This window comes from Natator depressus, chromosome 11, assembly GCF_965152275.1.
Source record: "Natator depressus isolate rNatDep1 chromosome 11, rNatDep2.hap1, whole genome shotgun sequence".
In the NCBI taxonomy this organism is placed as follows: domain Eukaryota; kingdom Metazoa; phylum Chordata; order Testudines; family Cheloniidae; genus Natator; species Natator depressus.
In genome coordinates, this window is record NC_134244.1 from 62,755,933 (window position 1) to 62,780,636 (window position 24,704).

At 43.0% G+C, this 24,704-nt stretch overlaps 1 protein-coding gene across 1 annotated transcript in view; it reads left to right on the forward strand.

The window, feature by feature from the left end:
- The first annotated feature begins 13,046 nt into the window (after positions 1-13,046).
- The window catches only part of CCNYL1 (cyclin Y like 1), a 50,650-nt gene continuing 38,992 nt past the window's right edge, over positions 13,047-24,704 (forward strand). Inside the window, exon 1 of the mRNA XM_074968022.1 lies at positions 13,047-13,251. Coding sequence (XP_074824123.1) covers positions 13,047-13,251 — 205 coding nt within the window. The remainder of the gene's footprint in view (positions 13,252-24,704) is intronic.

The following is a 24,704-nucleotide window of genomic DNA, read 5'->3' on the forward strand; positions in this document are numbered from 1 at the left end:
CTAACAATTTCTTTTAAGTGTTATTGTGCAAATAATATTCAGAAGATCAAAGAGTCAGGTAGATGGATACAAGTTAATAAGGTTTATTTTTAAAGCAATAGTTGAAAATATGTTACTGACATCTTCTCTTTCCTGCTTAATAACTAAAATCCTTGGCTTCTGTTGAAATTACTTTGATCATAATGTGAAATCCTACCCACTACATATATTGTGTGACTGCACATGGTAGCTTGCAGTGATTTGTGATGTGGAGAAAATACTGCACTAAACAAGCAATCTCTAGTTACCAAGGGGAAATGTGATATAAATAGAAACATTTGGATTTTTTTCACTTTGCTTGTGAAAACCCATGTTGTCCACAAGTCCCTAATACCTTATTCCAAACAGTTCTGTTCAACAAAAGACTAGCAACAACCATTTGGGTAAAGATTTCCAGTTATTTATGCTGCTTATTTCTTTCTTCTGTACAAGAACATCAGTCCCTTCTGTGCTCCATTCTGCTGAATTATTGAAAAGTATCTTTGAAACGAACATTTTATACATAGATACTTTGCTATGAAAATTTCATGAAACAACTACGATTAGTCAGCAAAGAAAATAGACAAGGAAAAGACAGTGACTTATTCTTCTTAAGTACCACACACAGTCACAAACAACTGGACAGTTCTGCTCAAATGTTCAGCAGTGAAATGATTAACAATTTTTACATTTACACATTCATCATTAGGTTTCAACTTTATCACACAAATAAGATGGATGGGCAGTTTACATTTCAGAGGCATTGAGCTAAATTAATCTCTGTTGAAGAAAATGGAGTAACACCTGGGATGAATTTGGCTCATTGTATCTGTCAGACTACAGACACAAGAAGATAGCATTAACCTCAATTTGATCTATCTTTGAAACCAGGGAGGCCAAAATCTTTGTTTCAAATGAAAGCTTAAGTTTTGCGGAAACTGAACAGAGAAGTGGCAGTTTGTCCTGCCTGTTTAGTAAGACTCCTGCAAAGAATTATTGGATATTGGAAAGGAATCCAATTTGTGTGTTCCTTCACACACTCAGCTACAAAAATACACAGATGTACAATTTAATAACAGAGCTGTGTATGAACCGAAATGTAAGTGATTTTGGATTCTTCTGCAGAATAGTTTCCTTCAGTAATATTATGTAAGTGTCTGAAACCTCACCTTGATAATTAGTCACACATAATCTCCACCTTTATGAAAATGCCTTGCTACAGAAGAAACACTTCGCTTTTAATGGCGTGATATAACTTATGATTCAAAGGTGTTGCAATTTTGAAAGATAACTTACTCTGAAAGCTTAATTAATGATAACAAGAAACAAGACAAATGAACATGTACTGGATATTAGCATGATACAGTAGGCGTTTCATGCAAACCTGATGTGCTACAATACTTATACATGTGCTGTCACTTAGATCACAAACTATGAACGTGTTTACAGTGCTACTCTCACCATTTCCCCCTCCACAGCAGCCGCCACCGGCAAACAGTCTTTGTAATAAAAGACTCGAGAATCTCAAGATGTGAGGCTAAACATGATCGGCTACCAGTTGGTACCAAAATATTATCTTCTTCTCACAGCACCAGGATCTGAATCAAATACCCCATGCCCAAACAAAATAACGATTGCTGGTGTCAAGGATCAGCCCTGTGGTCATTCCAGAAAGTGCTAGGAAAACTAACGTAGAGGGTCTGAGGTGGTGTAATGCATTCTACTGCCCTGGGCAGCTCTGTGTAAACTTGAGAGCTTGTCCTCTCACCAACAGAAGTTAGTCCCATAAAAGATATTACTTCACCTACCTTGTCTCTCTAATATCCTGGGAGCAACATGGCTACACGTACACTGCAAACATTAATTTTAATGGATGTGAGCAGCCCAAATTTCTGTGAGGATCTGGGCTTTGATCCCTCCCTGCCTCCATACCTTACCTAACATAGGGATAATATTTCCTTTCTGTCAACTTTTGTTTTGTCTTATAAGCACTTCATGGTCTCTCAGTATGGCCCAGATCTTCAAAAGTGCACCTAAATCTGGGGGCAAGGCACCTAAATACCTTTGAGGATATGGGCCTATGTATCTATACACTGCTTAGCACAGTGGAGCCTTGATGTTATTTACCTTATAGTATCATTTAGATGCCCAATTAACAACACTTTCAAACCTGTGTGCTTAAAATTAGGCTCCTAAATAAAAGTTTGGCTTCTTTTTAGAAAGTGCTGAGTACCTTCTTTTTAGAAAGGGCTGAAGTGCTTATAAGACAGATTGGAGAGAATCCAGAGAAGAGCGATAAAAATGATTAAAGGTTTAGGAAACATGACCTATGCGGGAAGATTGAAAAAACTCGGTTTGTTTAATCTGGAAAAGAGAAGACTGAGAGGGGACATGATAACAGTTTTCAAGTATGTAAAAGGTTGTCACAAGGAGGAGGAAGAAAAAATTGTTTTTCTGAACCTCTGAGGATAGGACAAGAAGCAATGGGCTTAAATTGCAGCAAGGGAGGTTTAGGCTGGACATTAGGAAAAACTTCCTGACTGTCAGGGTGGTTAAGCACTGGAATAAATTGCCTACGGAGGCTGTGGAATCTCCATCGTTGGAGATTTTTAAGAGCAGTTTAGACATACACCTGTCAGGGATGGTCTAGATCAGGGGTCCCCAACGCGGTGCCCGCGGGCGCAATGGCGCCTGCCGGGGCAGTTCTGTGCGCCCGCAGGACACCACGCCACCGAAATGCCGCAGAGAAGGGTTGCCATTTCTTGGCGGCATTTCAGCGGCGACACTTCTTGCCGCTGCCGCTTCTCGGCAGCATTTCAGCGGCAGGGTGTCTGGCACCCGCCACAGTCTTCTGGGAATAGGAAGATGCTATTCCCAAAGAAAGGTTGGGGACCACTGGTCTAGATAACACTTAGTCCTGCCACGAGTGCAGAGGACTGGACTAGATGACCTCTCAAAGTCCCTTCCAGTTCTATGATTCTACCCGCAACTCCCATTGACTTTTTAATGGGATTTGTGGGTGTTCAGAATTTCTAAAAGTTGCGCCACATTTCACTTCTATTTAGGAGCCTGAATACGGATTTAGAAGCTTAAACTTTAGGCACCCAGATTTGCAGTTTTATTTACAGCTGCTATCTTATGTAATTGGAGAAGAAATTATAGAAACGAGCAGAGTCCTTAAAAAAAATAGCATCCCCCGAAGCAACCTGAACCTGTGCAAAGTTTTCCAGTTAAAACAGCCAAAATCCTAGGTTACAAACACAAATATCAAATACCGTGCCTGCTGCATTAATTATATGTCTTTTCTCTTCTCTAAGCACTTTAAACCCTTCACACCGCCGATAGGCTGTAATCAAGTCTACATAATAACATCCTCAAGTAACTCAAAGCTGTTCTGAGGCTCATTTATAGCCCCTCCCCAATTGTGGGTGGTGCTAGCGGTGGGCCAGAGATGGAACGAGCCCTCTAACAGCACTGACTCCTCGGGCTCAATAAAAGGGTTACTCCTGCAACATTATTCCTCCAGAAGAACTTTCACATCGACATTCCACTGCCCCAGGGCCAGAGTGCTGTAAAAGATTTGCCTCTTCCTCACAGCAAAGGAAACTTTTAAACATGACCTGTAGTATCAACTTCTTTCCTGCTACAGCATGCTAAGTCATAGAAGTGGTTCTACCAGGTCTCTGCCTCACTTTACACACAATATCGCTAACTAGGCTTTATGCTTTCCTGAGTTGAAGAGCGATCCCATTTCCCTTGCAAGCATTTTAAAGCAGTGGTTGATTCTACTAGCTGCACTTCGTTGTACTACTTAGCTACCCACAAAATTAGTCTACTCAGGACAAACTGAAGGTAGGATCAGAAGAGAGATAGTCAAACCAAACTTCTGTATAGGGTTGTGTTTTGACATACTATGGATATCAATACAGCAATCTTTACATTGCTGCTGAGACAAAGGTGCTCATTTTAATCTAAGACAGAGGCATAGCAGTTTGCCTTTGTGCTATCAAGCATGGGATGGTAGCCTTAGTTAGGCTATATTTACCAGTAGCCAAGAGTAGCATGGAGATGATAGAAAAGTGCAAATCTATGTGGTTACTGAAAATCTAGGCGTGTGTGTTTCACTCACCCTCACTGATGAATGGTTAAATCAAGTCTTAATTAATAGGTCCGAAATTCATACTTCACTGTTAACTACGGTTTTCCTTCGGGCTCTTTCACTTAAATGGTGATCCTGCCTGCTATAATTTCATTGCATTATTTGCCAGCTTCAGAAGAAAATCATTCTAGCCAACATTCTTGTCCTGTTGCTTGGTGGTGGATTTTCCAAACAGAAGCTTTTCTTTTCCCAGAATGCTCACTGTATGCCACAGGAAAACACCCAACTCTGAGCTTTTGTTTTCAGTTGGTTATACAGATTCAGCCTGCTGATTCACTCTTCCTGTAGCTATGTTTCTGTCTTGGCTCCTGTCCAAAAGATCCATAGAATGCCCTGAGAGGAAGAGCAGAAATACAGCCATCTATGACAGCTGAAATACTTTCTAAGAAGGGAGAAGATGAAGGAAGAGCACTCCTAAACTGGTGGCATCCACCTATGGATGTGCGAGAGAGGAGGTTGTGCATTGGGAAAGAGGTTGCAGATTCTATATCCAACACTGGGTGAAGATGCCCCCTTAGTGTCAAGATCTCAGTTAGAATTTGCGAGACGAAACTCTCTTAGCAACGGGAAGCACAGCATAGATGTTTCAAAGAGCCATTCTCCCTTTACAGGAATAAGGGCTGCTACAAAGGGAGAGGAGGGAAAGGACTGGGGAAAGCATCAGAGCCCCTGTTGGTTGTGAAATAGCTTTTAGGAGCATCTCAATTCCTTGCTGCAATTAGTTTGGGTAAAAATATACCCTAAATTTTTGGCATTTTTCAGGAGCCATTATTGAGACCGGAATTCCGGTAACTATGGTTTCAGCTACTGTATCTTTTTTTCTCTCCACGAGACTATTTCTCCCCACCCGCCCCCAGATCTCAGGAGAGAATGGTTTTACACAGTGAAGCAAGGGTGTAAGGAAACAGCATTAATTATGTGGTTATGAACATTACTGCTGAGCTTAAAAAGGGGGGGGCAGAGTTCATGAAAACATATAAAAATCAACAGAGAGAGCTAACCACGCCAGGGACAGTGTGGGGATTCAAAATGTAAAAGACTCCTCTGAGATGCAGGATTCTTTTCAAGGGCCTCCCTGATTCTACGTACGGAGCAGGCAGACACAGTGAAAAGACAGAATGACATGCTCTCATGTGTGCACAACCACAGCTGCTGGCTCTAAGATTAGTCTGTCTAACTTGACCGTCTTCATTTCATATGCATCCTACAAATTATTTTATATAATAACTTGCAGGATGCATATCAAAGATACGCTTATCACCTAAATGCTGTGCACAATAGTCACTGAGCCAAATTCCTCCCTGGTATAACTCCTTTGACGTCCTTGGAGTTACTCCAGGAATGAATTTGTCCCATTATATTTTCATAGCTTAAAGGAATCATAGATGTTAGAGAGAGAAAGAGCCTGTTAGAATATAGGCTGCTCCTCCTAATGTCATTGTGACATGACAACTAGGTCCACCTATGAATCCTGAACAATATTCAGAGACTGCTTGAAGTTTCCCTGGTGACCTTGGGTGGCATTTCCAGGCTTTTGAAAGTTGATTCCCCCTTTCAGGAAAACAAAAACCCATCACACCTCCTTCAACCTTATGTTGTTAAACCCCTATCCAAAATGAGCAGTCAGAGTAGAATGCGCAGATCTACACAATATACTTGCTCTCCTTTCTTACATAATTTGACAGAGACATACTTTAACTGTCAACATTAACTATCATTGTTAGCATTCATTGAAATGCATCAGGACTTCTCACCTTTGAACTACTGTGTCAGGATCTCTGCAAACTCAGACATTCATGGCTGCATAGGTTACACGTGGGTAAGATTTTCTTTGTAATCATAATAACAAGAGACTTACTTTTTTCCTTTTGTGAAAGTGGAGATTCTGGAGAACAATTAAGAGGCCTGTCTGAATCCCTTTGGCTCTTGGGAGGGAGAATTGGTATGCCCTACCCTTTGGAAAACACTGATTTAGGGCTTGCTCCTGCTCCCTTAAGTTAATGGAATTCCTGCTCTTGGTTTTCACTGCTGTATGACCAGACTCTGATATTCACAGTATTGCCTATGTCATCACCTCAACTGGATCAGTTTAGTTCTCTAGCAAATAGATATTCTCTGTGGGGCCATAAAATACTGAGAAGTGCATATCTAACCATAGGATGGCATGTTCTAAAAAAAAACCAAAAAACCTAGCATGATCTATTCTTGATAAAGCATTCATTTTTATATTAACAATATCACATGGTGTCGTGGGAACAATAATGTAAATACCACTTTTTAAGTTCACATTACACATTCAGAAGAAAAGAATGTTCAATGATTCTTCTCTTCTTTAGTGAGTGGCTGAAATTTGTTTGAAATATGATTACAAATTGAAAAGTTTACTCTAATTATGGATATAGGGGTGTTTGAATCCAGGAGTTTGGTTTATGCACTTCTTGTTTCAATTGCCCCTTAGATTCCCATCACTGGCCGCTTTTAAATCAAGATTGGATGTTTATTTTTTAAAAGAGATGCTCTAGTTCACAAAGAACTATTTTGGGAAAGTTCTGTGGCTTGTGTCATACAGGAGGTCAGACTATATGACCACAGTGGTCCCTTCTGCCCTTGGAATCTATGAATCTATATTAGTCTTGTGCAGTGTGGAGTTGTGTGTTCAAATGATAAGATAAAATGTAATTCACAAAAGGTTAATTGAGCATTAGTGGTATGAATTTAAACTTACAAAAGGTACAGTTCTCATAGCAATGTAGCATTAACCCACACTACCAATGTTGTAAATAATAAGTATAGATTTAATTGCCTAATTAATAGAATTAGTAAGTAACTCTCCCACTGTCGTATATTATAACTGTTGATCTGTAATAAAGTTATATTGACCTTTATAGCACAGATCCTCAGCTGGTGTAAACTGCCACACTTCAACCTAGCTATTTCCCGCAGCTAAGGATTTAGCTCTACTTTTTTGCACTTTAGTGAAACTATAGTTTCAATTGTCCTATATATGCTGTGGGCCCAGACAGGATAAACAGTGTAGTAAGGGGATTCTGTATGTAATTGGGAATTCCTCTTTCCTACAAACAGTCAAGAAAATATTGACTCCAATCCACTGGACTGCACAGTGGTGTGGCATTGGTTGGGTGTGAGTCGGTGATTAGTTGCTCTCTAGCGACTGTCAGACAGAGAATAAAAGGTCTACTAATAGCAGCAACGATGGAAATTTTCCTTTGGGTCAAGGGGTGGAGGCTTTCTGAGGCAGCACGACAATGGTTCAAATCTCATGTATAGAGTAAACTGCTTGCAGCACATGAATTCATGATGCTGGAATTGATCATATTCAACCCCCCTGTTTATTGTGTGAAATATGGAACAAAGTGATTTTGTTATAGTGGGAACTGTCTGATTTATCGACTTAGATCAAGCAGAAAATCAAAATAAGTAAGACAGTGGAAGAAAGAGACCTAGGGCTGGTAATGAATTGTGATAGTAGATACAGTGTATTGCTATTAGCAGGGAGTCAATAGGGTGTTAAATTTCATAAATAAGGGAATAATGTTTCAATCAAAGATATAACGGTCTCTCTCCACAGGCCTGAGTAAGGAAACACTGATTAAAAAAGGATATGCTGGTCCTGGAGAGGGTACAAAGTTTGATTCATGATATGAAGGATCTGGTTTATCAAGAAACAAAGCCTCCAGTGGCAAAACAACACTGCAATAAAAATCTTTCAGTACCAAGACTCAAAGCTTGGGTGGGTCATCTGACTTGGGCTCACGGGGCTTGGGCTGCAGGGCTAAAAAACTGCATTGAAGACGATCCAGCTCGAGCTGGAGTCTCAGCTCACCCTTCCCCATCGCGGGATCTCGGAGCCCAAGCTGCAGCCTGAGCCTGAATGTCTACACTGCGATATTAGCCCCCCAGTCCGAGTCCCATGAGCCCGAGCCAGCTGACCTGGGCCAGCTTCAGCCGTGTCGTGGGTTTTTATCACCGTATAAACATACCCCAAGAGTTAACTTGATAAACTTGGGGAACAAACTGAAGACCCCCCATTTCTGTACCTAAAGGGACATAAAAAGATCTGGGTATGACTTCTTATAGGATGGGAAGTATAATGTGTGGCCATATTTGGGGAATGTGGAAGGAAAGGGTTAAACTAGATACTAGGAAAAGTGGTGTTCTCCTGGAGTTACTGACATGTGACACAGTTTGCTGTTTTGGGGTTCCCAGGGGCTGGAGTTTCCTTTTGGACTTTGATCTTTATGAATAAGGCTGTAAAAGGAAACTGACTTCTGATTAGTTTTCAGAGTTTTCAGAGAAACTGACTTCTGATTAGTCTCTCTTCTTCTTGCATCCTGCTCCTTTTGTAAAGAGCTTGTTGCAGAAGGAATATGTTTATCCTAATCAATCTCCTTTGCAGCCTGATGCATCAAGCTCAAAATCCAGCAAGAAACTTCAGCCTCTGGGAGTTCTGTAAATCATACACTTCCACTTGCTTGTCTGCCGGTGGGTGCAGAGCACCCATGGAGAAAAACTTATGGGTGCTCTGCACCCACCGGCAGACAAGCTCCCCACCGCGCCTCCCTTCCCCAGCTTACCTCACCTCCGCCTTCTCCCGTGAGCGCACCGTGTCCCCACTTCTCCAACCAGCACTTGCCACCACAAAACAGCAGTTTTGCGGCATAACAAGCTCTGGGAGGGAGGGGGAGAAGCGGGAATGTGGTGCGCTCAGGGGAGGAGGTGGGGAAGAGATGGGGCCGGGGCGGGGATTTTGGGAAGGGGTTGGCATAGGGGCAGGGAGGGGGCAGAGTTGGGGCGGGGACTTTGGGGAAGGGGTTGGAATGGGGGCAGGGCAGGGGTGGGAGGGGGCTGGGCAGGGGAGGAGGGGGTCGAGCACCCACTGGCGCCAGCAGAAGTCGGTGCCTATGGCCATCATGGTGGATTTGATTTAAATCATAATTTAAATCACTAGTCAGGAAGACTCGATTTAATTATGGTTTTCTACATAAAAGTGCATTCTTGTTGGTTGTTATAACCTTAATACAGATTCTTCACAACTCAGAGATAGATGTAGGTTTCATTTTTAAAGTGATTTATTTTGAAAACTTTTCAGATTAGTTTTACAGCTATATCAGAAAATGAATGATTGTTTGGTTATTTCATTTACCAAAGGTAATTGAAGCAGATATTTATGAAGTCATTGGGAGGTGAACTATCTCCAATTCAACAGGTTAATCATTAATATTTGGGGGATTTTCTTGCCATGCTGTATTAGGAGGAGAACATCACCAGACAGGCATTTAAATTGTTTTATTTAACTAAAACAATGATGTTATGTATTCTGGATTTTTTTCTTCAACAGCAAACATATAATATTTTAACAAAACAAGCATATGTGCCTTGCTTCTCACATTTATCTCCAGACTTCTCCTTGTCAGATCTATTCCACCCCCAACAATCTTCTGTTCATTGAACTTTTTGAAACTTTGCACTTTTAGAGAGAGGTAAGGGATTGACTTTCTGTATACAAATTTGCAGATGGACAATAGGGTCTGTTATTTCTCACCTCTATATATTTATTTATTTATTTACTTAAAAACATTTTTGCAGTTAACAGGCATGTTACCTCTGGAGACACAAATCCACAGTCTGAGAACTGCAAAACTAAGCATCTCTGATGGTATCTTCTAGACTGAGCACTGAGTCCCATTGGGTAGATAGAAAGATTAACCTAAATAATCTATACAGAAGCCTGTGGAACCCCATAAGATTGGGTCCCTAATCCATGAACTATTGGAACTCATTTACAAAACTTTTCTTAAACGTTACATGAATATATACTATAGAATTAGAATTTATACTATAGAATTCATACTATAAGAATTAGAAGTTATAATCCCTATTCCATGATGAGATATATTTGAGCTATAATGAATCTTAATTAAAACTATCTTTAGATAGGTTTTTTTCCTCAAAAAGCATTTTATCAAAAAAATTCTGATTTTAATAAAAAAAAATCGGATTTTCATAGATTTTTATCCACCCTGGTTCCCATCTACCTCTATACAGCTGTACTGATCCATCAGGCTTTTATGACTGGTACTCTATCGTAGGGTGAGTCCTAATGATCAGCTGGGCTGGAGTCTGGTTAAGCACTGTTCCTCACCTCTCTTATTCAGTTGTCTGTGTTTTAACCTGCAACAGATTTTTTGCATCCCCAAACCTCAGTCTTGGCAAAGTGCCCTTTAAGACCACATTGAAACATAGGTGTTACTCGGGGGCTATGATTTGTCTACATCAGTGGTTCTCAACCATGGGTCTTTGAGCAGGTTTCAGGTGGTCCGCCAAGCAGGGTGATTTATTCACCCCCCTGAGTGACATAAATTATGCCAATGTAAGCTGTAGTGTAGACCCAGCCTCAGTGTTTTGTGTACACAAGCCCTAAAAGGCTACTCCAGGGGTTCTCAAACTTCACTGAGCCACGATCCCCTTCTGACAACAAAAATTACTTCATGACCCCAGGAAGGGGGACCAAAGCCTGAGCCCACCCAAGCCCAGGGGAGATGCATAGGGGGAGGCGGGCAGGGTCATTCCCTCCGATTTGTTGCTTGTACTGAGGCAGGTAGGGGTCGCCTCTGCCCAAGACCCACTGCCCCGGGGGGAGAAGGGGGAGCCCAAGCCCCACCCCTCCAGGCATGGGGGCCAAAGCTGAATTTCAAGGGCTTCAGCCCGTAGTCGGGGGCCTGCAACCTGAGCCCTGCCGTGCCACCCTGGGCTGAAGCCCTCAGGCTTTGGCTTCAGCCCCATGCCCCAGCAAGTCTAAGCCAGCCCTGGCAACTCCATTCAAAGGGGGTTGCGACTCACTTTGGGGTCCTGTCCCACCGTTTGAGAACTGCTGGTCTATTCCAAACCACTCTTGTATTAAATGACACATTTCTCTAGGGTAACATGCCTTTAGACTTTAACAACATGTTACACAGACACAGGTGGTACTAAAGTTTAGCAGAACTAGCATGCAGGTGAAAAACATAATTTATCAGTATGAGGGTTTAGCCCACATGTAAGATTAGGACTATATAAATCAATAGGTTCCTGTATTTATAACACTGTTAACTCAGCTGGACTCTAGTCATATAGCATTTATAACTTCTTCTCTTCATAAGGTGGATATCTTGTTTCTAAAATTATACGTTCATATATGCAAGATGCACCTTCAGTTACGATTACTACTACAAAACGGATATCAATTCCACTAATTTTTGGATAAATGCCTGTGTTCTAGGGCCCTTTATTTCAATATATTCCTGCAAAAATCTTATTCTCTTCAATCTTTTGTGGTTTCATTCTTATCAGGATCTAGAGTTATACATTTTTTTGTGGTGATACATTGCAGAGCCATGCATAGGTTGTACTTATCATGAACTTTGACTGTGTCATGAGGTATCTTGCCTAGTAATCCATTTTCCCTAGGGTGTAATCTAACATTCCAAACCTCTGAGCAGCTGTCAGATAGCTGCTATTTACAAAAAACAAACAACCCCCCGCCCCCAACATTTATTGGGGAAGGGTAGGGTTTTTTTCCCTCATTAACTGTAGGGGTTTTCTCCTCCAAACCACACTGGTTTAAAAGTAGGATGGGAAATATTCAGTCCTGAACTGGTGATGGATTTATGGTTCCTTATCTCTCAAACCACCACCATAAGGCATATAGATTTTCTCATGGGAATCCCATTTCCCTACTGGGATACAACACTTGTTTCTAGCCCAAGCAGCTTGGTAGACCTTATCTTACAATGTCAAAATTGTGACTTTAGATGAATTTAGAGCCCTCTTCTTCTGATTCCCATGCAGTTGGACTTACGATAATTAAGGTTCCTGGTTTAGAGGTTGAGGGATAAATACATGAATTGCCACTAAAAATGTTTAAAACTCAAAAGATTTTAAACATACAGATTTTTCCATAAAATGAACGTAGATTTGAAACTCGGTAGGACCATCCTTTCTGGGTTGTGCATGTACACTGCGTCCGGGAAGGGAACCCCAGTCCCTGGTTGGGGCCTCTGCATGCTACTTCTTGCCTCCTATGAAACCTCTACCGTGTGGGGAGAAGGGGAGAGCAGAACAAGGTGTATCTGTGCAATACAGGCACTTATGGACCCTAGGGAACTATTAAAACTGGATGAGCTGAACGGCTTTTAAGTCTGGCTGAGGCTAGATTGCGTAAACTGGGCTCCTTTGGCGCAAGTCACCTCAGATCCCGTCTACACTGGGGCTCCAGTCGGCATAACAATGAGTTGTAACACTTGCCCCGCCTCAGGGGGCCGTGAGAGAAGCCTGTGGACCGGCCTGAGTCAGTCCCCTCTGCCGCATCTTTCACCCCCACGCGGGCTCGCTCCGGCCCAGGGCCTTTCCCGGGAGGCTGCGGGGATTAGCCCGGCGTGCTGGGCTCTGGCACGGGCAGCAGAGGCGCCCCCGCCCGGCACGGCGGAGGCGTCAGCCTGCAGCGGCCCCGACCCTCCCCGCTCCGCAGGCGGGCGTGTGCGGGAGGGGCAGCAGGAGCAGGGACGGGAGGGGCTGAGGGGGGCGGGGCGAGGATGGGAGGGGGAGGAGCAGCGGCGTCCCGGATCGCGCGACACGGCGGGCCCCAGTCTGCTCTTGCCCTCGGATTGGCCGCCCGGCATCATGTGACGGGCGGGGCGTTTCTCCGGGGCTCCTGGGAAGGCGGTGGCGGCTCCGGCGCTCGCGCTCCATGAGCCGTAGCTGAGGCAGCGGCCGGGTGCGTGGCGGGATGCGGCGCGGCGCCCGCCCGTAGCCCGGCTCGGCCCCCGCCTGGGAGCCGCGTAGCGGGGCCGGGGGGCTCCGGCCGGGCCCCATGGGGAATACCGTCACCTGCTGCGTGTCGCCGGACGCCAGCCCCAAGCTCAGCCGGGCCCGCGGCGGCGGGGCCGCGCCGGGCCCCGAGCGCCGGGCGGACGCTTATCAGGTAGCGGCGGCCGCGGCGGAGGCCGAGGCGGGGGACTCGGATCCTGGGGGCGGCCCCCACCTGCAGCACATCAGCGACCGGGAGTTCCCGGATGGTGAGCGGCGGCGCGAGCGGCCCGGGGGGGGGGGCGGAGCACAGCGCCGGGGGGGGGGCCGGGCCGGGGGATGGGGAGCGGCGCCGGGCATGTGGTTGCGCCCTTCTGATGGGGGGGCCCCTTGCGGTGTGGTGGACCCTGCTTCACCCCAGTCCGGGAGGGGGCCCCCATCACTGGGGTGGGAGGGGGAGATGTTGCTACCTAATGTATCTCTCCCCTATTGGGGCGCCCCCCTCCCCCGCTTTCTTTGGGATGGGTGCCCGTGGATACCCACCTCTGTGCAGTATCGATGGGCTGGCTGCAAGGGGTCTGCCGGGGAGACTAGATGCAGCACACCATCTTCTGCCCCTTGGGTGGATAAAGACTGAATCAGTTTCTCGTTTGGGCATGTTACTGCTTTTGAGGCACTCTGAAGATCTGTGCTGTAATCCGTGTCTTAATTTTCTTTAGTGTTGCACCTCTCCCCTAGATGGTCTTCTGTAGATCATGAGGTAGCTGAAACAAAGATTCTTTGGGTTTTTCTAAATTTTATAATTCTCACAGATTACTGGGTTTTCTTCGTGTGCTAGAACAATTTATTTTTGGCTTGAAACTAAACATGCGAAATTTCAGGTCAAAGAACTTTTCTTAAGGAAGTTGGGGGGGATCAGAAATAAGGCTTAGAATGGAAAACTGCTGACAAGCTTAGAGGGATGTTGTTTGTTTGCAATCTGGTCAGTGTCTTAAAAAAAAAAGTTAGAAGTTCTACAGTTTGACCTGGAATTCACTGTCAAATTTGTGGTTTCACAAGATTTTCCTCCTAGACTGTGTGTGGAAGCCCCACTAAAGCAGGAGAGGCTAACTCAACAGAGAAAACAGTGAAGCTGGCTGTAGACAAGCAATCTCTGAAGAGTTTTTCTTTAAATTTTAGCTGCCAGTGGTAATATCAGTAAGTAAAACACTTTCAGGTGTAAGTGTTTTTTACATTGATGATAGCCCTTTAACTTTGGAGTCATAACTGACTTCATAAACTTTTGTGGAGCTGACAGTAGTTGCTGCATTCCCAATATCTGTTTAGCTGAAAGGAGGAGGAAGAGGGTTGGAGGGTAAGGGGATTATAAATTACAAAGATTGTGTGTAATGTGACACCACCCTGGGAGACAAGGACAATTTATAAACTAGCCCCACAGGGAGCTAAATTACAGCAGTAGACACGTTGCACTGAAAGTCCATTTTCACATGGCTCTTGTGGTTCTACACTTACTTCCCCATTGGCTCAAGGATGCCAGATGTTTAACTGCAATCTGAACAGCAAACTTGGGTGTGCTTGTGAACATAATTCTGTAGTGAAACAAGCGTTGCAGGAAGTGTGGCTACTCTAACGAGACCCTGCCCCACGTCCTGTGCAGCTGCAAGCCTCACTCCAGAGCCTGGCAGCTGCTCCACAATGCCATCCAGAACTGCCTGGTGAAACCCATCGCACCGTGCCTGGGGGAGGTCGCTATGAACTGCCCCATCCCCGGTACTGACGTGGTAGTCACCGACGAGGCCCAGAAAAAGATCATCCTCGTCGACGTCACGGTCTCCTTTGAGAACAGGATCCCGGCCTTCCGCGAAGCCCGAGCTCGTAAGCTGAAAAAATACACCTTCCTGGCCGACACCCTGAGAGCGAAGGGCTACAAGGTGCAGATGGATTCCCTGATCGTCGGAGCCCTGGGTGCCTGGGACCCCTGCAACGAGCATGTGCTGCGGACCTGTGGCATCGGTCGACGCTACGCACGGCTCATGGGGCGCTTCATGGTCTCAGACACCATCCGATGGTCCAGGGACATCTCCATCGAATACATCACTGGCCACTGACAGTACCAGGAGGTGTGAGCCGGAACGACATCGTGCATCAACTATGAGAAAGGGACCGAGAGACTTTTTCCATTGGATCATATGAACTGGAACCATAAACTCACTGAACATTAAATCTCACCAAATGAGGGTAAATCCATCCTCATCATCGTATCCACTCATTATACTCTACACCTGAACATAGCCATTATATGAACAACATACCCTCATATCTCAATGTCTGTACTTTGATCCGTTAACCTTTTACCCCCAATTGGGGATATTGCAGATTATGTATTCCTTACGCCATCCGATCCTAAACTGAGTTTTGCACCCCTTGATAATCTGTACCTTATTCCCTGATAACCGGAAACTTCTATGCCTAAACTCTGTACCATTTTTTTTATTCTAACATCATCTAAATAAAATTATTAAATCTGTTCTTATCAGTTTAATTTCTAATCTCTCAATTGCACCTGCCACCGAGGAAGAACTGACAGGGTCATGCTGTGGTAGGAATTGTTTAGACATCACCTGATCTCTTACTGGTGCTGCTGTGTGTGTGTGTGTGTGTGTGTGTGTGTGTGTGTGTGAACTTCAGTTCAAATGCTGTTACACTCAATCTTTCACATTTCATGACTTTCTGCTTGGCATCTTCAACTTCTGACTTGTATAAGAAAGCTTTGCCATCCCATTTCATGATTATAACAACCACCACTATGCAAAATACACACAGTTTGAAAGAGACAGCATGTTTGCCACCTGGTGTGTAGGATTCCTGCAATAACATTTAACACTAGTCTTCCATTCTTGTTCCTGAATTTTAGGGACACATTTTTGGCAGTCATTTAGAAACTGGTTGCAGAGGAGTGTGAGAAAACTGTCAGAAATAGGACGTTTTAACATCTATGGTTCTGCACACAGGACCATATGGCATAGCTGTTTTTATAGAAATGAAACTAAATAGAACAGCCAACTTTCCAGATTTCCTCTGAGACAGCTGTGTAATGTGGCAATGGGAAAAGTCACATTTACAGTTTAGGAAAAGGATAATTCTAATCTTGAAAGAAACTGTTATGGAATCTCTGAACTATTTCTCTCGTAATTCTTTTTGGGTGGGAGTGGGTGGCCTAAATTCTCTAATAAAGATTCTAGTAATCTGAGCAAAAATGCCTAAACTAAATAAAGCTGCTCAGAAATAAGGGCTGTGTTTGTCTGAATCTCTCAACTACGTAATCACTTCAGTTTTGATCCAGTGCTGAATAGCTATGGTAAGCTTAAGTGTGAGTTCATCCCAGTGTCAGAATTGGCCTTGGAGAAGGGAAGCATATAATTTTCTGGGTTTGCAGACTATTATGACAGTCCTGTATAATCAAAGGATAACATATTAGCTATTTAACACAGATTGGCTTTGGGGTTGTGGAAATTTTGATCTTGAGGTTGGACATAATTCTAGAATTTGTGATAGGCACAAATTAGACATGTTATAAGAGACTTTCAGAGGCATAGTTATTCACACAACATTGCTCTTAATTCATTTTTTATGTTGCCTTTGGTAAGTTAGTCTTCATTACAATAAATCACTGACTGTTTCCTATATCTATTAATATTATTGTGTGTCTTGAATATATTTGGTTCCTGTTTGAGGCTGCAAAACAAAACTGAATTGTCCCAGGTAAATTTGGAATGACTGTCATGCAAATAGATGTACTGTGGGCCACCACTACAACTGTATTTTTTAAAGTTCTGAAATGAGTGAGTAACTTTAAAATGTGACTTCAGTAGTTACAGTAATATCTTGAAGTGGTTCACATCACACCATGAAGGACTGTCAATATGCAAGATTTTAAAAATGAGCGTTATGAAGGAGGGCTTCTCATAAAGGTTCAGATTGTGCAGGTGTCAGTATAATTTAACAGTCTATAAAATGACAAACTTTAACTGTAGCTGTTGTGTACTAGATACCTGTATTTATCAAGACGTTGAAAGATGCTAGCTTTGTCACATGGCACTCAAGACATACAAGCATCCACTATAGCTACACAAGTTCCATACTTTTGACTTTTACAGCATTCCTGATATTGGTTGGTTTGCCCCAGCAATTTAAGGCCTTACATGAAAAGGGTTTTATGAAAGGAGTGATGTGATGGTTGAGGATGCTTCCAGTTGTACTAGTAACTGCTGGGTTGGAACTTATTAGCCAGTTTGCCTTTCTCTAATGATTAAAACAATTCAAGGGACAGAAGTAATGGTCATCCCAACAATTTTTTTCTGTCAATTATTCTCAGGGTTTTTGGAGAGCATTCACTTACTGATTACGCAGCAGGCAGCTAGTGTTACCAGATTTGCCCGTCACTTTGGTGTACACTCATTTATTAGGGTTACTCTTCGGGGGTGGAGGCGGGTGTTCTCTAATTCTAAGAATATACTGCTTGTGTCAGTTGTGTTATCACATGGAGCGCTACTTCTCCCTTCTACAAGTTCCCTCCCAATGGAGCTATCCTGCAGGACCGAGGTTCCCCAGGGCTGGGTTCTTCCAGCCCCAGAATCTCTCACACATACGCACTCTCACACACGCGCACACACCGCGTTTGAGAGGACCGGGTTAATCAGCACTCCCATGCTGACCCTTATATGTCCCTGGATGGTAGGCTGGGTCAAAGAGCACCTCCAAGCTGTCACCCTCATGCCATGGCACTGCACTGGAATAGAGCTCACCTGAGCAGGCCGGGTCGAGCAGCACTTCTAAGCTGCCACCTTCATGTGTCCCAGGTTCAGCACGTCCCTATCCCCACTTTCATGTCACAGTTCTTCTGGTAGTAACCCACTTGATGAGCAAACTCCACAGGATTTTTGGGTGTTGCAGGGATCTTTAGCTTAGGTACGAGGAGTGTTGCTGCAGAGTGAATGAGGAAGCCAAAAACCAGCCACATGGATCCAGTACGGGGGAGAGAGCAGCAACCAGCTTAACCCTGAAAGTTATTTATTTGCAGGTAATAACCATACAAGGGGAGCCAAACAAAACAGTTATAATATTTAAATCTAACTTAAATTTGATTATAAAAGTCAGGTTTAGAAAACTATAACTGATCACACAAGTCAGGGTCAGAAGGCTATACCTAGAGAGAGCAAGAGAGCTGAGTTCTCACCACTCTGTGAAGCTTGAATTGATCGGCGTTCCCAGGTGGTGGTGGTCTGGAGTGCTGGATACAGGCAGGGCCCCCAGCATGATCAGTCAGGAGAAGGTGAAGTTCCAGTGGAACTGATGCAGATGTTGGATACAGGCATCAGAACACTTACTTGAGCATGGGCAGGGGTTTTTGTAGGGAAAGAACAATGGTTCAGGGAGAACACTAGATTTGTTTATGGGTCAAGTGAAGGCTCAAGGGAGTATACCAAAGTTGTTTTGTTCAGGCTAGACAATAGGAGCTGATCACTCCTGGCTGTGGGTGGTGGTCCTTCCAGGGAGCTCACAATGCAATTAGGCAGCTTCAGTATTTTGGATACCAAAAAAGGATTTATTACTAGAATTGGTCTGATAACTACTGAGCTGGGTGTGTGCAGGTGTGGGTTCATTAACATCTGGAGCAGAGGTCCCCCGTCACGCAGTGCTTTCCTGGTCCCATAGTTCAGTGCGGTTCTTGCCTTGGAATCTCTGTTCTCCATTCTGTATGCTAATAGGGATGCCTCCCTGTCCCATCTTCAATGCAAATGAGGCTAGGGGAGTTTCCTTGTCACCCTTGTCCGGAGGGGTTTAGGTGTGTCTCCCACTGCCTTTTCATTGCTTTTTGTAAGTCTTTCTTCCGATCAGCTTTGGTTCAAGCAGAGGCCGCGGGGGGGGAAGCTTCATGAATCAGACAGGCTGGATACTGTGACCTTGTTCCCGAAGAACACAGAGCTGACAGGTAACACTAGCGTCTGAAAGTGACAATAGAGACATCTTGCTCAATTTCTGGCTTGAACAGAATTCTCTCTGAAGTGCTGTTTGGGAGGACGACAGTAAAGCAGGGATTACACTTTAAATCCACACTTTAACACTCTTGCCTTTATTTTGCTGAAATTGAATGTTTCCGTGGCAACAGGAACTTGACAGCTAACAGCTGAGGCTTAGCACTGTTAACCTGTTTGCAATGGAGCGTGGTCGGTGGTGTGGATCATTGGACTTCAATATGAATACTCATTAAATTTAGTCATTTAAAAAGTTTCTGTATTTATTGCAGGCTCATGGCTTACGGTCGTGATCTGAGATCAATTGATTTGTGTACTCCTAGGGAGGACAGTATGGTGCACTGTCCCAGCGAGGATCGTTAATAGCACTACTTGCATTACATGAATCAAATCCATGTGAGAAATGCTACATGATTCAAATCTGAATTCCAAACAAGTCAGTGCTGACTTCTTAAAAGCACTTTTGGAGGATATATATATGGGGAAGAGAGGAAGCTGAAGAGAAATGAGAAGTAGATCTGAGATAACCAGCACTGGGTTGAACTAAGAACTGGGATAACCAGGAATGGGGAAGAGAACCAGGCAAGATCAGGAGAGGCACCAGGTGGGATGAAATAACCACTTAAGGTTAAGATGAAGATCAGGGCTAACAAAGAATGAAAAAACATAGTGCAGGGGAGAGAAAAGTGAAGTCTATCTGTCTAGGATGAGAACCTTACTACTAGAATACAGCACAGTACTTGGTTCTTGCTTTGACAAACCTGTCATCCTATTTTCTTCCCCTTTGTCAGTATTAGCATAATTTATCTAACTAGTCAAAGGCCCATTCAAAAGATGAAGGCTCTCCAAAGGAGTGCAGAAGTAGTTCCCTAGCTAGAGGAAGGCATAATCTGGGAAGACTCTTCCTGTTTTTTCTTAGTTATCTATTCAGTGATGAATATACAGTGCAATAATACATTGACTAACTATGGTCTATTCGCAAATCTTCATTTCAAATTTCTAAGCACTATTCCATTTTCTAGCATAACATGTCAGATAGCCTAAAGCGTGTGGGTGTTTTGCTCTTTTTGATCTTAGTAAAATTGTTTGCAAGCTAAATAAAAAATATCTTTTGATGCAAGGAGTCAGTTTTTCCCCATGCTGGCAACTGCTGGCATCAAAGGCTTAACCAGCTTATATTGTGTCTTATTTTGTGGCTCGTGTGTGAAGATCAGTAGTGAAAGAACTGGTGCCTTCAGTTGTCTGCTGAGGTAAAAGATGAAGTTGCTAGTGGAAGACCAGCTTTGCTTGACACAATCGCAATCTCTTTTGTTTTTGTTTTTTGTCTTGTCCATTTTGTGCTATTCAGGTTTGCTGTCCTGTTTGCGTTCTGGGTTTTATCCTTATGATCTTCTTGCTCTTCTCTTTAATCTCTCCCTCTTGTGATCTTCTATTTTTCCCAGAATCACAGATGGTGTAACATGTTCACACACACCTGCAGCACGTTGGCTCAATTCTTGATGCCCTACACTACCTAAAATGCATCTTCCTGGTGGTAGGTACAGTAGAACCTCAATGTTATGGACAGCAGAGTTACGAACTGACCAATCAACCACACACCTCATTTGGACCTGGAAGTACACAATTAGGCAGTAGCAGATACAGTATAGTACTGTGTTAAACGTAAACTACTGGGGATAAAAAGGGAAAGCAACATTTTTCTTCTGAACAGTAAAGTTTCAAAGCTGTATTAAGTCAATGTTCAGTTGTAATCTTTTGAAAAAACACCATAATGTTTTGTTCAGAGTTAAACGTGTCAGAGTTACGAATAACCTCCCTTTCCAAGGTATTCCTAACTCTGAGGGTCTATTGTAGTCGACACCTGATCAGAGGTCAACTTGATGAGTTCGCATTGGGTAGGTGGAAGTGAGGGGGTGGATTGAAATGTCTTCCCCATGAATGTACTATATCCACGTGGTAGTTGACCACAAAGAAGAAAAAGGCCAGTGTTGTGTACCCATTTTATTTCTTCTATGCTTAGATGATACTAGTAACCAAAGCAGCTTTTGTTCTCCTCTCCATTTTTCCTCCATTAAATTCTGCAAATAATTCCGTAAACAGGGAATCTTATGTGATATGTTAATCTGTCTGTGGCTTGTATCTACAGTTCCAGTTCATAAAAAGCCAAGTGTAGTTCATATGGATAGGCAACTTATTTTATTAATTTATGATACTAGCTCTACTGCCCTGCGGATCATGCTATGTGGAACTCTTTTCTGGCTATAAAAATTCCAAGGAAGAGTGCTTTTCATGTAACTTTGGAAATGCTAGATAAAATATGCAACAATAAGAGCATACAACAGTAGCTTGGTTTGATGAAACTTACAAAGTAAGGGAAATTCAGGATTAAATTTCAACTCTCTGCTTTGTCCAAATATTGTGTGAGCTCTGTTTATTATCTCACTCAGAATTGTAATTCCTCTCATCTTAAATAGGACTTACTCCTTTTGATTTTTTTTAAAAGACAGACTGATAGACCCGTCATAGGCTTACTTAAAATTTTTTGTTACTGTAAAGTATTGACCCTGCTGCAGAAAGGGGGTGGGGGGAGAGGACGCGGATAGCAGCAGAAAAGTTCATAAGAATGGGAAGAGAAAAATCAGTGGAATAAACTTCAAAATTTAAAGTAGGAGGAGCTTTTAAAATAGCATTTCAAGTCTGCCTCCCATCCTGACTCCCTCACACTGAGAGCCCCTTTCCTTTTTTGCCTTGTTTAGGTGGCTTTTGTCTTGCTTCTCCCTGCCCAGGTCTCACGTCCAGAAGCAGCAGGGGGAAGGTGGCTAAGAGTGTGTAAGCGTCCATGGATATCACAGAGCCTACTTAGAGCCTGCAGTGGTTTCATGCTGAAAAAGCTGGCTAATGGGAAGTGGGTGGGGACCGTGAGGCTTTTTGCTACTGGGTGTGGGAGCTAACTTCAGGCCTTTGACAGCACTTCATTTAGGAGCTGGGAAGAACAGGGAAGTGGGGCTGGGAGTGTGGGGCAGAACATTAGTGTGAAATTGGCGCTGAGATCTCGGATACACATCAGTCGCCTTAGAACTCTAACTACAGCTATATTTCTCTTTATGGTTCTGGGGTAATTTTTTGTTTCATTATTTTATTCCTTATCCATACAAATGGAACTGAGAATTTTAAAAAATATTGTATAGAAATAGATCTAAAAAGGGAAATAAAACCCTATTTTCAGTGTACGTAAGGAAGATAAACTGAAAACCCACATCAGAAAGAAGGTGATGGCTGTGCTCAGAGAACTCTACTAGCATAAATTCAAGCATATAGTAAAGCAAGAATACTAAAATTAATAAGATCATGAGTGTGGCTTGATACAAATTAGGATTTTTAGATTAAAAAAATCCCAGTTTGAGCCTAATGAAATTCTGTTGAGTTGTTAATGAAACATACTGATGTACAGAACTGCCTTCCACTGCTGGAATTCTTATAAGAGTCTTTTACTGTTTTTGTGCAACATTATAGATAATCTGGCTCAGTATCAGTTGTGACAAGAGCATGTCAGGAGTAAATCCTTTACACTGTTGAAATTGAGCAGCTCGTACTAAATTAAAAAAAAAAATCTTAAACTAAAAATGACATTTTTATCTAACCTCTTAGAAAACAAAATGTTAAAGGCTGAGCAGTTAGGCTACCAACAATCAAAACAACTATGAAGGGAGAATTTGGATTGGTGCCTGAAGTGACCTTTAAAAAGAAATTTGAAAAGTCCTCTAGTAACTTTCATAAAAGCCCAAGCCTCATATTTTAAGCATATAAAATTTTTACTGAGGGAAGTTATTGTTGCATTTTCACTTCACTGTTCAAACTGAAGTTAAGAAACCCCACAACCTCCCCATAATCAGATGGCCTACTATGGAAATTAGTACGTAATACACTGCATTATTTTAATTTTATCGATAGAGACTAGATTAGACGTGTGCAAACTACGGGTGTGAGCCAGTAAAGGATGGTTGCTTTTAGAAGTCATGTGATCTGCCCTGGGGTGGGGCAGGAAGAGATGCATGGAACAGCAGCACTGGTGTTTGCAGAGATTACGGTTTGCTTGGCTTTCAGACTACAGCCATTGTGAGGAAGATGCTCATAAATGAAAGTGTTGTAGAATAATGAAGCGTGATCAGAAACCTACTTTAGTTCCATGCCACTTTAGCTGAGCAGGGTGATCCAATAATTTGACAAACTGAGGCACTTGGTGAATAAATTTTATTTTCCAAGAAGTAAAGGAATGGGAAGAAAACTTTTTTTTGCTAAATTGTGTATTTTGCTTCTGATTTCAGGATTAAATCTTAGTAATTTTGTAGTTACTATGGTTGTGATGTACGCTGCAGTGATTTGATTTCACGATTGTCTGGGAGCTTTCCTTTTTCCTCTCCACTTCAAATTGTGGACTTGACTGAAAAAAATTATTATGGAAAGACTTTGAGTGTTTTGACTTCTGCTCGACTGGTCGCCAATAAAACTAAGAAGTTCAGTTTTTTTTTTTCCCTCCCTGAAATTCTGTGCTCTTTCAGAAGATTGTCCCTTTACTTCCTCCATCTGCAAGGCCACTTGTCAAGTTTGATGATCTTTCAGTTATCATGGAGTAGTAGCCAGACAATGACTTACAAGCACATCTTCTCCAAAGCTGAGTGTGCTGGCTTCTGGCTCACAGATGCTCCATGTATAAAGGACTCGGTTTGGTCACGAATCCATTGTTACTAGCAGATCAGCCCTTTCCATGGGTTTTTCTCTCACTGCACTCCACTTGCTTTCTTGTCTTCTTCCTCACTGCTCCTGATGTCCTTCCTATGTTCTGCTTTGTTCACCACCTGTGCTGTTGCTCCTGCTTATAGCACTTGCCCAGTGACACAGACGGAAGTACCAGAAAAGTGAAACTGCCACAGCTGACCAGTTTTGTCCTGCTTGCGCTGTGCAGGAGGAATAATGCAGCCATATAGATACCAATCCTCCATGGCTGCTCAGATGGTAGGGGCTTTGGAGTGGTGAGCTACCAAATGCATCTCTTCCTCTCTTGCATTCTCAGCAGCTTTGGAGGAATGCAGCTCTTCTATTCCTGCTAGTCCTTTCACACTACTCAGGGGATGAGAAGCACTGGTACACATGCAATCCTGATCAGGTGTTGCTGGGGTTTTGTCCCAGGGACAGCACAATATGTTGTCTCAAAGTGATTTACTAGTATGTGTAACTAGAAGCAAGAGGGCTGTATCTGTATTTCTGGTAGTACTTTTAGCTTTCTATGTTACCTTCTAGTATCTAATACTATGAAAGGCTATCGAGATTGGCAGAAGAGAAGAATGAGAGGAGGCCAAAATAATGCAGGTGGTGTGGGGGTCAATTTAACCCAACAGAGTGTCTTGTCAGTTAGACAAACACCACTTTCACGAAACCTTAGAGAAATGAAAGAAGCAATAGCGGGTATATCTCATTTGACTGACTTGAAAAAAAAAAAAGAAACATTACTCTTTGGTCTTAAAACTTTTCATCCCATTTTTCACGGAGATATTGCTCCATTATGACACATTAAAGGAGCTGTCCGTCCAGTTGTCGTCTTTATGCTTTAAAACCGTGATACTTGTCCCACAGCCTTTGTATTGCATTGACTTATAAACATCAGTTTGAATTGTGATATGCTATACCGT